The sequence below is a fragment of the Haliotis cracherodii genome, unplaced genomic scaffold (assembly GCF_022045235.1).
Source record: "Haliotis cracherodii isolate W230 unplaced genomic scaffold, xgHalCrac1.p SCAF_8, whole genome shotgun sequence".
NCBI lineage: Eukaryota > Metazoa > Mollusca > Gastropoda > Lepetellida > Haliotidae > Haliotis > Haliotis cracherodii.
In genome coordinates, this window is record NW_027266341.1 from 3,192,334 (window position 1) to 3,206,756 (window position 14,423).

The 14,423-nt window shown below is 41.0% G+C and overlaps 1 protein-coding gene across 1 annotated transcript; it reads right to left on the reverse strand.

The window, feature by feature from the left end:
• Positions 1-6,734: 6,734 nt before the first annotated feature.
• LOC139450627 (ganglioside GM2 activator-like) lies at positions 6,735-12,656 on the reverse strand. The gene is made up of 5 exons (XM_071232413.1): positions 12,514-12,656; positions 10,870-11,040; positions 9,621-9,788; positions 7,991-8,126; positions 6,735-6,853 (listed from the first exon to the last, which is right to left on the reverse strand). Coding segments are annotated over exons 1-5 (615 nt in total). The 5' UTR covers positions 12,652-12,656; the 3' UTR covers positions 6,735-6,851.
• Between the last annotated feature and the right edge of the window lie 1,767 nt (positions 12,657-14,423).

Genomic DNA, 14,423 nt, shown 5'->3' on the forward strand with positions numbered 1-14,423 from the left:
ATTTATTTCAGTTTGTTTCAACCGGTAAATGTGAATAAATGATAATTGACAATCTTATGCAATAATGCTCTTAAACTCGATTACCGTAATTATCCCATTGACGTCGGATAACACTGTTTATGTTTTGAGTGAATGAGTATTGCTGTTTAATATTCGCGAACCATTATATTTGGGAATATATGTAAGAGTTTTCGAATATATCAAGAAAGACCAATGTGGAGACGATTAATATGTGTGTGCACGCGTTGGGGGTGGGGGGTGGGGGTGGCGAGGTCACCCCGGTGTCATGCTCTGCTGTTCTGCTGCTGCCTACGCAGCCTGGTTCTCTGGGTACGCTGCGCAGCATACCCAGGGACGCGGGTTGCTGTTTACACTTCATCGTACCCGATGGGGATTTTGACAATTGCATAATACAGTTGGATTTAGAAAATATGGATTTCACCCTTATAATTATTGTACACGTCGTTCTAAGTATGTGTTTTCATCAGATTCTGATTCAACATGTCCAGTTAATTACTTTAAGCTTCTGTACGTATACAGAGTCAGTTATACTCACCATGGAAGAACCTCCTGCTGTTACAGTGCGGATCAGTGACAGTGTTTTACCCTCAGTAGACTGCTGACTTACATGCTGTTTCACTTCTTAGGACATAAGCTGTAATTATTTTAATCACAGAATCTTATGCAATTCACCGAAGCCAGATAGGTTAATTGCACGGAAGTGCTGGCAAGCAGGCCTCATTTCTCTTCTATGATGCTGTGAAATCGTAGCTGTAGGTACTGATTCGTGTTTGACAAAAGTCTTTTCCAGTGTTGGACAAAAGTCTTTTCCAGTGTTGTACAAAAGTCTTTTCCAGTGTTTTTAGACAGACTTTTCCAGTGTTGTACGGGACAGTCTTTTCCAGTGTTGTACGGGACAGTCTTTTCCAGTGTTGTACGGGACAGTCTTTTCCAGTGTTGTTAGACGGACTGCCTTTCCAGTGTTGTACGACAGTCTTTTCCAGTGCTGTACGACAGTCTTTTCCAGTGTTGTACAAAAGTCTTTTCCAGTGTTTTTAGACAGACTTTTCCAGTGTTGTACAAAAGTCTTTTCCAGTGTTGTTAGACAGAATGCCTTTCCAGTGCTGTACGACAGTCTTTTCCAGTGTTGTACGGGACAGTCTTTTCCAGTGTTGTACGGGACAGTCTTTTCCAGTGTTGTACGGGAGAGTCTTTTCCAGTGTTGTACGGGACAGTCTTTTCCAGTGTTGTACGGGACAGTCTTTTCCAGTGTTGTACGGGACAGTCTTTTCCAGTGTTGTACGGGACAGTCTTTTCCAGTGTTGTACGGGACAGTCTTTTCCAGTGTTGTACGGGAGAGTCTTTTCCAGTGTTGTACGGGACAGTCTTTTCCAGTGTTGTACGGGACAGTCTTTTCCAGTGTTGTACGGGACAGTCTTTTCCAGTGTTGTACGGGACAGTCTTTTCCAGTGTTGTACGGCAGAGTCTTTTCCAGTGTTGTACGACAGAGTCTTTTTCAGTGTTGTACGGGACAGTCTTTTCCAGTGTTGTACGGGACAGTCTTTTCCAGTGTTGTACGGGACAGTCTTTTCCAGTGTTGTACGGGACAGTCTTTTCCAGTGTTGTACGGGACAGTCTTTTCCAGTGTTGTACGGGACAGTATTTTCCAGTGTTGTACGGGACAGTATTTTCCAGTGTTGTACGGGACAGTCTTTTCCAGTGTTGTACGGGACAGTCTTTTCCAGTGTTGTACGGGACAGTCTTTTCCAGTGTTGTACGGGACAGTCTTTTCCAGTGTTGTACGGGACAGTCTTTTCCAATGTTGTACCACAGAGTCTTTTCCAGTGTTGTACGGGACAGTCTTTTCCAGTGTTGTACGGGACAGTCTTTTCCAGTGTTGTACGGGACAGTCTTTTCCAGTGTTGTACGACAGAGTCTTTTCCAGTGTTGTACGACAGAGTCTTTTTCAGTGTTGTACGGGACAGTCTTTTCCAGTGTTGTACGGGACAGTCTTTTCCAGTGTTGTACGGCAGAGTCTTTTCCAGTGTTGTACGACAGAGTCTTTTTCAGTGTTGTACGGGACAGTCTTTTCCAGTGTTGCACGGGACAGTCTTTTCCAGTGTTGTACGGGACAGTCTTTTCCAGTGTTGTACGGGACAGTCTTTTCCAGTGTTGTACGGGACAGTCTTTTCCAGTGTTGTACGGGACAGTCTTTTCCAGTGTTGTACGGGACAGTATTTTCCAGTGTTGTACGGGACAGTCTTTTCCAGTGTTGTACGGGACAGTCTTTTCCAGTGTTGTACGGGACAGTCTTTTCCAGTGTTGTACGGGACAGTCTTTTCCAGTGTTGTACGGGACAGTCTTTTCCAATGTTGTACCACAGAGTCTTTTCCAGTGTTGTACGGGACAGTCTTTTCCAGTGTTGTACGGGACAGTCTTTTCCAGTGTTGTACGGGACAGTCTTTTCCAGTGTTGTACGACAGAGTCTTTTCCAGTGTTGTACGACAGAGTCTTTTTCAGTGTTGTACGGGACAGTCTTTTCCAATGTTGTACCACAGAGTCTTTTTCAGTGTTGTACGGGACAGTCTTTTCCAGTGTTGTAAGACAGAGATTTTTCCAATGTTGTACGACAGTGTCTTTTCCAGTGTTGTACGACAGAGTGTTTTTCCAGTGTTGTACTGCCGAGTCTTTTCCAATGTTGTAAGACAGAGTTTTTTCCAATGTTGTACGACAGTGTATGTTGTGCTACAGTGTATTCCAGTGTTGTACGACCCAGTCGCCTCCAATGTTGCACGTCAAATGGTATAACCGTGTTTGAATTTCAGGGAAGTAGTATGTATCAAATGGGTTGTGGTGACAAAGATGGATGTCAGGGACACTAACTGACACAGTGACATTGTATCATGTTCATATAAATCACAGGCATTACCTTGTAAACTGACGTAGTAAACTGACGTTGTAAACTGACGTTGTAAACTGAGGACCGAAAGAAGCTATACCTCTCTGTTGATTTAATCATGTTTTATTTTCAGTTGAAAATACCATACGTTATCGATATTACATAAAACTCTGAAATGTGTTAACACTTAGTCAGTAAACAGAGAATACTTCTGCATTGTTTGATTTATATGTTTTAAACATGCTTAAAAATCTCATAACACAGCTGCTGATGGATATCTTAGACATCTTATCTTTGAAAATAATTACACAACTTTAGACATGTAGGGGTCATATGGTTACAAATTGCTTACCGCAATCTTCATTGAACCAATAAGTATCCGGCCACACATCACTTCTTACAGACCACTGCAGAAATGAGTAATGGTTAAATAATTTAAGACAAAATCAATTTTAACAACATTTCTTTCAATCTTCAATTACATACAAATACAAAACTCGGTAGACGTTCTTTTGTACCTTTATGGTAGACACAAACTTTGACATCAGTATTAACGTCAGTGGTGACTTCGAGTCACGTGACTACACGCCGCGTATCTAAACTGGGTTCTGTCTCTGATCTCACTAGTGGACGGGCAAAGATGGTCGGGAACCAACTGACGGTGTATCAATGCCCAATACACAATGCCAATGTATCTCTTAATCAGTCTGATCATAGTGATACCTTTGAATAACCATGCGCCCGGTTGGGCTGAAATATGGGGTAGGTCTTCTGAAGGGTACCCTTCATTCAAAAGTGAAAATTATTGTGAAACCACACCTTAAAATCACAAGTATTGAATCTTTATTGCAACCGATCACATCGTATTTATAAAGGGGCCTGATGCATTGACCTTTGAAGAAACTGATGTCAAAATCCGTTGAACTGACCTCCGTCGGCCAAACATCAAGTTAAAACGCAATTCTGTTTAATCACCATGAATCTGGTGCGATTTGGGAGTAACGCAATGTATGTGCACACTGAATTTCTTGAAGTCAGTAAGGTTCAAAGATGCTTTTAGCAATGTCCAAGCCACATAGGGGTGGGGAACACTATGACTAGGCTCACATATTGTTCACACGATAGGAATAGAAAGCGAGTGTTCGACGTGACGAGCAAACCCTTCTCGTATTAGGCTGTTCACGAAACGTAATGAGTGAGTGAGTGAGTGAGTATGGTTTTACGCCGCTTTTAGCAATATTCCAGCAATATCACGGCGGGGGACACCAGAAATGGGCTTCACACATTGTACCCATGTCGGGAATCGAACCCGGGTCTTCGGCGTGATGAGCGAACGCTTTAACCACTAGGCTACCCGACCGCCCCTGAAACGCAATGAACTACAGTGGTGTAGTGGATAGAGCGTTTGCCCGGGGAGCGGGGTAGGTGTTCGATCCACTGTCCGCATCGGCATTAAGGTGATAAATCGAGGACTGGCTAACCAATCGCTGAAAAGACATATGTGTTTACAAAATGAAACGTATGGTATACTTACAACCATAACTTAAAACAGTAATTTCAAGCATTTATTTCGCCCAAAATGTCGATTGCTTAACTTTCCTTGCAAATCGTATCTTGAAATAAAATCCACAGAAAGTCCGAAAGAGAAATTCGAGAACAGTTGACGAAACAGTGAATGAACAAGTATACCAGACAAATGTGTCTTTTGTCTCCAACTTTCAATATATGTCAAAGTCTCAATCACAGCTTATCACGTGTCTCGATTTCTAAATGTCAAGTTCTCCGCTGTGAGGAGTTAACACGACTTTCTGCAAGTAATTACTCCTGTTATCATAAGTCATTCATTAGACAAGCGTCTCCCAGTAGGAATCCTCATGAGTTATGCACGACGGGTAATCAAATATGGATAGTTTAAGACAATACGGGACTTGTAGATCTCGACAGTGAAATGTACACCTGTGTTTCCGTTTTAGTTGTAAATCACAGTCTTTTACAGTTAGGAATCCTGGAATTTGTCTTCAAGAATTTAGAAACCTGATATGAGTTTTGCATTTGGTTATAAGATAGCAAAGCAAGAATTGCACTCGTGGAATGGAAACCGCTTTTTGGCGACTAGATCTGAGATATGAACGGCGATAAAGACAGTGAAATTGACACCAAAAGACTGATGAATTAGTAAATCTCAAGTACATGTATAGTAATAATTTTCTGGACCAGTACGGAATCACACAAACCACTGTCACTTAAAGATACTATGATACCGATTTGTCAACTGTTTCATATTATTTGATCACATATTCGCATTGTCTCAAGTTTAGAAAATGAAAATGTAGAGCTGCCTGTAGTCGACATACAGAGGTCCCTGTGTTTCGCGTTCAGAACTCTCTCAAGTACACGTGCAGCTCTACCTGTGTTGCACATACAGAGTTACATGTGTCCGACATACAGAGGTCCCCGTGTTTCACGTTCAAAACCCTCTGTAGTACACGTGCAGCTCTACCTGTGTTGGACATACAGAGCTACATGTGTCCGGCATACAGAGCGCCCTGTGTTAGACATCCATGACTGCCTGTGTTCCACGTGTAGAACTGGCTGTGGTCGACGTTTAAAGCTCTCTGTGTTTGTTAGCGGTGGCGGTTGTCCCCTATCCGGACAACTCGGCGGTTCAAGTCCCTGTTCGACCTCATTGGTTTGTGTGCACAATATTCGTACTCATGGGTTTCACCACTTGTTAAACGTCTTCGACTTGCTTCGCTTCTTTTCGTCCACATTAACCTGATATTCCGTGCTAGTACATGTCACTGTTACAGCGCACATAGTCGTGTGTGTGTACCTGTCCCAGGAAATGTGTTGTAAACGAGAAGGTAAACAAGTCAAAGCATGTTGGTCTCGACATTTGTGTACATAAATATTGAACTGCACCAGCAATATTAATCACATGATGAGATTCAACACACGTCATCAATACTTCACCTATCTACGAAGAATTAATGTAAATAAATGCCATTTAACACTGGCCCCCTGCGGAACACAGCCGTAAGGCAACATTTTACAGTCACTTCTATTACTATGGGATACGCGAAATTCATCATGAAAGTCAGAGTTAACTGCCCTTTCCTGCAGAAATCTTTTGCTGGATTCGGCTCACAATTACAGAAGCCTTTTAGGGCCATTTGTTGTTTTTTTTGTTTTTTCGATAGTATCTTGAAATTTCAACTTAGTATCTTAAAATTTCAACTTAGTATCTTGAAATTTCAACTTAGTATCTTGAAATTTCAAGATAGTATCTTGAAATTTCAAGATGGTATCGAAAAAAATATTAAAAAAACAAATGGCCCTTAAAGGCTTCCGTACACAACAGTTTTCAATGTAAAACGTTTTGATTTGAGGAAACATTGTGCTTTCATCTGCTGCAGGCGATACACTCCACCAGACTGTGTGCTGCACGTGCATACCATGCAGAATGTGATAGAATATCAAGACCTGAATGTATTGCTGTACGAAAATATATACTTTCTTTTAGAAATTTCTGTCTGTGGTTGCAAATTATCCTCAACCGTGGGTGATGGATACAAATTTAAAACATGTCTTTACACATTTCTATATAACTACAACTACAGTATGAAATTGTCTGTGTATAAATGTTTAATTTGTTCGTGTTCACAGATGCTTGTAATATAAACCTGTGAAGACAGATTGGCGACACATTGATAACAGGACACCCACACTCGGACCGCAGGGTCAGGTTCTCCCCTCCCCCGCCGTGTTGTGAAATGTATAAAGGAGAAATAGCACACCATCTGTGACAAAACAATTTATTTGTGGTGCAGAGTTTGGTAATTTTCACAATACCACAATTTTTAAAATAGCAATAGGCCATACATGAACAAGCATTCTCGCTCATATTGGAACCTCACCTATCAAGGTTGATTCAAAGCAATAGGCCTCACTCTCCTGCAATAAAGAGAAGAAAGGAAAAATCAACGCCAACATCAAACTATTACAAGTGTATGCAAGTTGAGTGAAGTGTATGTAAAATCTCTGCGATGTCACACGAACACCCAGTGTCCATATTTGGCAACGCATTACATCAGTGAAGATCCTGGGTAGAATAGGCTCCAGCAACCCATGCTTGTCGTAAAAGGGACTGTGCTTGTCGTAAGAGGCGACTAACGGAATCGGGTGGTCAAACTGGCTGACTTGGTTGTAGGAGTGAAACGATACATCGGTGCATCGTCAGTTTTCATATGATGATAATATACACGATACTTCATTTTCTGTACCGATACAGTGAGTGAGTGAGTGAGTGAGTATGGTTTACACCGCTTTTAGCAATATTTCGGCAATATCACGGCGGGGGATACCAGAAATGGGCTCCACACATTGTGTCCATGTGGGGATCGAACCCGGGTCTTCAGCGTGACCAGCGAACTCTTTAACCACTAGGCTCCCCTACCGCCCCTGCATCGATACAAGATGATACGCAGAATGAAATATATGACTCACAATTCTTTTAATGACGCTGGCGTTTTTATCAGTCAGAGATTTCAAAATATGCTGGGATTAGTGTTTAAATTTCACTACTAAAAATAACCACAACGAACAGCTAGGTGTTCCTTTTGAACCTGCTCTGAAATATTTATTGTCATGACGTTTCCATGCGATTTGACGTAAATATTCGCATGTGACCTGTGTCGACATAGGCATAGTATCGCTACCTTGCTGTATCGTTTCACCCCAACCTGGTCGATGCATGTTATCGTATCCCAATTGCGTAGATCGATGCTCTTGATGTCAATCACTGGATTGTATGATCCAGACTCGATTATTTACAGACGGCCGTCATGTAGCTGGAATATTGCTGAGTGTAGCGTTAAACAACAAACAACAACAACGACAAACCATTAGCACATGCGCATTCTCTATACATACATATATGAGCTTTTCATAAAAATACCGCTACTCTTACTCAGGTGACGTGTATATTCGAGTAACATCCTTTGCCAATTAAAAAACCGATCAGGAATACTGACATGTTTGCACTACCCGCATAAAACACTCTCTTGAACAGTAACGCCGTTCAATACTTACAAGCAAATGTTGCTACGAGTTTGTAGCACCCAAGGTAGATGTCGCCATGTGTGAGATTCACAACGAAGGTGTAGACACCAGGAAGCAGGAAGGCTGCGTACACGCGGAACGTTGCCACGGGGAGGTTGTAGGTGCCCTTTAAACAAATCGTGGGATGAAGTAAGTGAGAAGGGTTTCAGGTAAATCAACGTCTCAACTGTCGGTAGAAAACCATAAAGTGACGTAGGTCGTAGACGTTTTACCACTTCGGAAGTGATTGGGACATAATCGGTGCGAATCAGGGTATTATGGAATGATATATATCCTTACCTTAATCCAATTTAACAGGAAATCGCACCGCCTGTTGGCGCCAAGTAGCGCACACTTCCGTAAAAAACAATAAACAGTGTTTTCCTAAAATCAACACACACTTTATATGTTTATTCTCTTGACTGGCATTAAGGAGGTTCGAAGGCAATAAAATAATTGAACCAATATCTTAGAATATTTTTCTATATTTTCAAAAACAAATTTATCTTAGGATATCAAATACAATTTTGGTTTCTTGGAGAATGTTCCTTTATTGCTCTTAAACTACATAATTTGTTTTAAGTATTGACGTCGATATATTTTTGCTTTTATGGAGGTCAAAACATAAAAATCGGCGTGCACACTTTCTAATAGACTAACATCTAGTCTCTGAAATGAAAATATTGTTAAAAAAACACAGCCAATCAGGAAACAGTAATGGGGACCAAGAATATAGGTTCTAAATGATCAGAAAGAACGCTTATGTGTGTTTTCGTGCTAGGGAATTCCCAGGGGTTTCCCCAGGAATGTGGAAGTGGTCCGTCAGTCCGTTCGTATGAACGTCAAATTGTGTCGTTCATACACTTATGAACGTCAATTTCGCGGTCATGTGTGTGTGTGTGTGTGTGTGTATTTTTCTTAATTTGAAGTTTACACGATATACGGCTTTTCCATTGGACGAGAGAGCGGTCACATGACCGCGAAATTGACGTCATATATATATATATATATATATATATATATACCTACGCGATAAATCGCAAACAGCAATAAAGAACGAAGCGTGATTTATTTCACGAGATATCATTGTTGTACCATGACGTCATTTCTGGAGATTCGAATATGCGCTCACAACTTGAGAAGTGCCTCGTGAGTGATATATGTACATGGGGTACGCAGATAAACGCAGTGGCCGAACTATCGCATCTAAAAGTGGGAGAGATATGACAATCGGTATCAGGAGGTCATATCCGGATTGTGAGAATATGCGGGAAATACAAAACTTAACCAACCTGTTCATAAAATGTACATTTCCGAGGTCGGATTCTATCTTGTGACTCATACTTATTAAAACCAAGGTCACAATTTTTAAGCTTGCATATTTTATCAACATCCATATAGAGTATGTACATAGGGTTGATATATCATATAAGAGATGTTTAACGACTCGTGGTCGTTGTTTATCGTTATATGAAACACAGAGAATTTACTCTTCTTGCACTGTTTCATTGTAAGATACACAACCCCCGCTCGTTGTTTATTTCTTGAATAAGACACACGAGTCTACTTTGCCGTATCATGACAATGGGAGAAAGGTTTGTAGGACAGGAGAGTTACATACCGCTTTGAAGGGACATTTACACGGCACACCAGCAGTCACAAATTCCCGGGGACACACGACACCGCTGAGGATGCTGCACAGGTCGTCGTAGACGCAGCTTCCTATATTCGCTACACATGGAAGCGGTACATCCTGGCTGCCAACTCTCTTGGACAGCTGAACCTGAGCCTGAAAAAAACCAGGAATATTCATTTTACCAGTGTGAATCGGCCCCGGATACCTATGGGGGCATTAGGAGGTATATGTGGCGATCACGGATTCCAGATGCAGGCGATGGGACTGTTTCTTCGTACCCTGACATCAATGCGTACCGCTTGTACCCAACGTATCAATAAGGTCTTTAATTTTAAAATATATGATCACATAATTCTATTTCATACTTTCATAATCACACGGAATAGTTTCATGGTAGGTCTGTGATTTTAAATTGAATTGATTTTGCCCTTATTTTTAGCTTTTATTCTGCCTGTACGACGTATGCGATCATAGAGAAGATGGGTGAACTTTGCACTTGTAAATGATACATAAGTCTTGTCCCCAACAGCTTCCGGGGCAAGGGGGTTATCTGACAATAAAGTCCCTTGCCTCTGGAAGATGTGTCCCCAGGGAATTGACTCAACACACGCGGGGCGAAGGGGAAGTCTAGTAATCAAAGTTTTACGCCGGAGTCCGTGTTCGCTTCCCTACTTACTATACAACAAAGACCGCAATTCCTATACTCGGACACATACCTCTCTGTGTCAAGATCTGTCGACACCTCCTTACATGGTCTCTTCAGAACACTGAGCAATGATGGCCACCCAATCTACTCTAAGGATGCGTTGGGCATCGAGCAAATCAAAAATCACCAATATAAAATATTCGGCTTCATTTCTTCACAGCTCGATCCGGAAATGCCTATTTTTAGCAAAAGACAACAACCACAGAAAAGTATTATAGCTTCGATAGAAGACCCTTCTGCGTGAAGATGCCAAGGCGCTCCCACACAACGTGATGTCTAGACTATCCACAATATTATAGAAGTGCCGTTTTGTTTTTGCAGTCGGAACTCCCTGATCATATTTGGTTTTTAGATACAGGAATCATATATGCTTTTGTGAATGCTTTGCCCACACGTATCGAGAATTTAGAACCATAAACGCTGACTGGGTGACGCGGCTTCAAGGGGAGGCGTCCTCAGATTTCACACGGGGAGATATTGTAACGGAGGAAAATATCTAAGTTTAAATCTTTTTCACTCCACACCTACCTTCAGATTGTTTGGTACGTCTATCTTGAGTTCAGCCTGGAAGGACACATTGAACTCCCCCGGGAAGACTAGCGGGTCCGGGGAGAAGACTAAATTTGTGACTATGAAGTTCTCGCGGGACACATCTCCACAGTTCTCAAACCTGTACTCCGACAGCCTGACTTCCACCACCTGCAACCAAAAGTGAAATACGTTTCAAACGTGGGAGTTGCAACAAAAAATAATTAATCTCTTTCACTTTTTGACGGTAAAACAGATTAACATAATTTATCAGAATCTGCAAGATGAACGAAAGTAACAAAGTTCAATGATACACAAATTGATTTTAAAGATTTAATGTTTTGCAAGAATTCGGTTTGAATAAAAGCACTATGGCTTATGCCCCTCTGCTTTTTTTAAGTGATTGGTCTAAACTTTGCAAAACGCGTCTCCAGAAGTGAGTAGTGTCTATGTCTTGCCTTGTGGAATAAGAGAAGTCACACAAACATATTATGGCATGTCATCTTTCAGAAACCGTGTTATTGTCGCCATATCCTTCAGAAATTACGTCGGTAGACACCGGAGTCCTATAGTGAAAGCATACGCAGTACCGATCATAGATGAAGATTGTGAAAAACAAACGATGATCGATCAGGGAGGTCAGTGTGTATCCATGTATTTGTTATGTACAACCTGTTTATTCAACGCGGCCTCTAGTTACTCTATTTGCTTGTATTATCATACCTATTAATATCATCATCATCATCATCATCATCATCATCATAATAATAATCATCAGTAGTAGTAGTAGTAGTAGTTGTTGTTGTTGTACAAGATTTCGTTGAAATGTCGTTTCTTAATTGCATACTTTTTCCATATCTAACACGGTACCACACAATCCCCTTGTATAGTTTATGTCGACATTGGAATGTAACACCTGTGTAATAGAATGCATCATTTAATTTGCTGCAAGCCATATGACGCCACCATGTGAAACACACTCTATGCATTCATAAAGTAATGAGCACGAAGTGAGTGTGTGAGTGTGTGAGTTTGTTATTTCTCCGCCTTTAGCAGTTTTCCAACCTGATTTGGGCTTCGACCATTGACTCTTGTACCTATTTAGGGTATGGAACCTGGGTGTTCGGATTGCATGGATTAATATTCATCTATGTCATAACCACATATATGACACGCGTACAACGCGTAATTTTATAATCTCGGGTGGAACTTGTAAAAATTCAAACAATTAATCAATTTGCAATGGTAACTTCATAAATTAACTTGGCCAAATATTGCCACCCACATATATGAAGCCATAGTGACCATCCGATCAACAGTTTACACGAATCTCTCGAAGAATCCCCAAAGGGCATCCAACTCAGATTGATGCACATACACACTGATGGAAATACTTTGTCTATCTAGCAAGCAACTGTACTTTAATCAGTATGTATGCAGTGACTTTGTGTAAACAGTTACATATCAAGGCTTGTCGGGTGGAAACACCGAATGTCATAGATGATTCCTATTTTGGTGAAACCCTTTAACACGGGTGGTGCAGAAGAACCAAAGTCCAGAGTAAGGGGACTCTGGACGACGAGCACGCCACAGTCAGATCCTGACACAGGTAAGGGACGCAACTAAGAAGTGGCGAAGACGTACCTTATACTGATCATGGGAATCCGACTGGGGTCTTGCGTTGAACAGAAGTCTCTGGTGATCAAATACCATTCCTTTAACAGCGAGGATGAATGTTAAAGTTAGACAGCTTTGAACTGCTATGTCAGTTATCGACCTCATCTCGACCTGTTTCTACCGAAGTCCAAGCGCAACAGGGGCGTTTAATATTAATACTAGTGTCAATTACTTGATATAATGAAACAAACTTTAACATCCCCTGGAATTGCTGTTTCTTTATTGCGACTGTAATAAACTGGAATGAATTTTTATTCACATGCCAGCAGTTACATTTTCATATCAATGACACGCTTAGTAATCAAACTGAACGACCTTTATTGGAGGAACAGTTGTTCATATACGGAGTTTAATTTTCAAAAATGATATATACGTGAATACCCATCGTAGCATAAAAACTGCATTTCAATGCCGTATATACATCAACCACATCGTCATTTATGAAATCCTTTAGGTCAAACTATTACCCTAAATCCTGACAGCTTCTTCTAACAATTACTTTTCCGTTAACATCGTTATTAAAATTTTCTTTATTAATTTTCTCAAAAATTCTAACGTGCACTAAGAATATACCCTTCGTGTGGTTCCAGTGTCGTTGGCTCGCTGGTCGCTAGGCTAGAATCCCGGGGTTCTATGTTGGTTGGCCAAACGAGTCTATGCATAGTCCAATCAAAATCGCAACATGGATTTCAATGTGCAGGATTTGCAAAGCATCTGTACCGTCCTTTCATCAAGGTGCTCAAGTGATTTGATGTAGTTCGAGAGGTAAGACACGGGGTAAGATAGCTACGCGCGATAAATCGCAATGAACAACGAAGAACGAAGCGTGGTTTATTTCACGATAAAACATTGTCCTATTATTTCTGGAGATTCGGATATACTAATTAAAGTGTTCCCCATAGAAGTACTTGGACTACGCTGATAAACACATTCATAAAAAGGACTTGTTCGAATTTTCCGAGGTCGGAATCTATTCAGGGAGTGATCTTTAAACAGATGAACAGCAATAGACTTTGTAGAGATTCACATCGACTTTTGTTATTACTCTGCCAGCTTGCCTGTGGGGGATCGTGAACATGCATCGATTGTGGATTTCCGCCAATATTAAGCTGGCACGTTTAAACCACTATATATATGTACTGTTTAAAGCGGTGTATAACACAACTCGCTCATTCAGTATTTTGCTGCAAATACTGAGGTGATATAATTATAATATATAAAGATGTACAGTCACGAAGGCTATCCGGAGATACAAACGACAGTGATAGTCGCAGCGTATGTTTGCTCTATCACAAAAGCAGGTCAAAGTCTTGCAATGAATCTGTTCTCAGTGCAGCAAAATATCTGAAATGAACACTTTGACATGGCCTTTAAGTTAAATTTCCGGTTTCCGCACTGTGACATTTTGTGACAGAGTAGGCTACTCGGCAAATCGTGTCGTCCACAATGGACGGACTCCTTTCATGCACGCCGGCAACTACACAGATGTAGAGTGGTGTAGCTAACCTAGTCTGTCTTACAAACCCTGATACAAATCTATCAAAAACAGCCCATGCAAGTCTATAATGTTTGGCAAGCCTAGATTACTGCTGTATCTGAAAATGAAGAGATTCTCTGGGCTCCTTTTTTATATATTTTTATTAACATAATTGAACAACTGTTGTTTTTCTGTACGATATGTTCATTTCAGAGACTAGATGTTAGTCCATAGCTAGCCCAGTGGTCAGGCAGTCAGTTTTAACCTGTCTGCATCTCGTCCGACAAGCCCTCCACAAGTCACGTCTGGTAGACTATCTATTCACCCAATCAGAGAAGAAAATAATTAAAAATAAATTATTAAAAATGTAATACTCTGAAGGAGCGTGCGAAGCAATCGG

What these genes read in the sequence shown, in the direction of transcription:
- LOC139450627 (XM_071232413.1), bottom strand. Translation starts at nt 12,651, where the DNA reads ATGAGGTCGATAACTGACATAGCAGTTCAAAGCTGTCTAACTTTAACA. An exon ending in ACGTACCAAACAATCTGAAG is followed by an intron (nt 9,789 to 10,869) that starts GTAGGTGTGGAG and finishes GGTTTTTTTCAG; the next exon opens with GCTCAGGTTCAGCTGTCCAA. An exon ending in GTAAATGTCCCTTCAAAGCG is followed by an intron (nt 8,127 to 9,620) that starts GTATGTAACTCT and finishes ATTTGTTTAAAG; the next exon opens with GGCACCTACAACCTCCCCGT.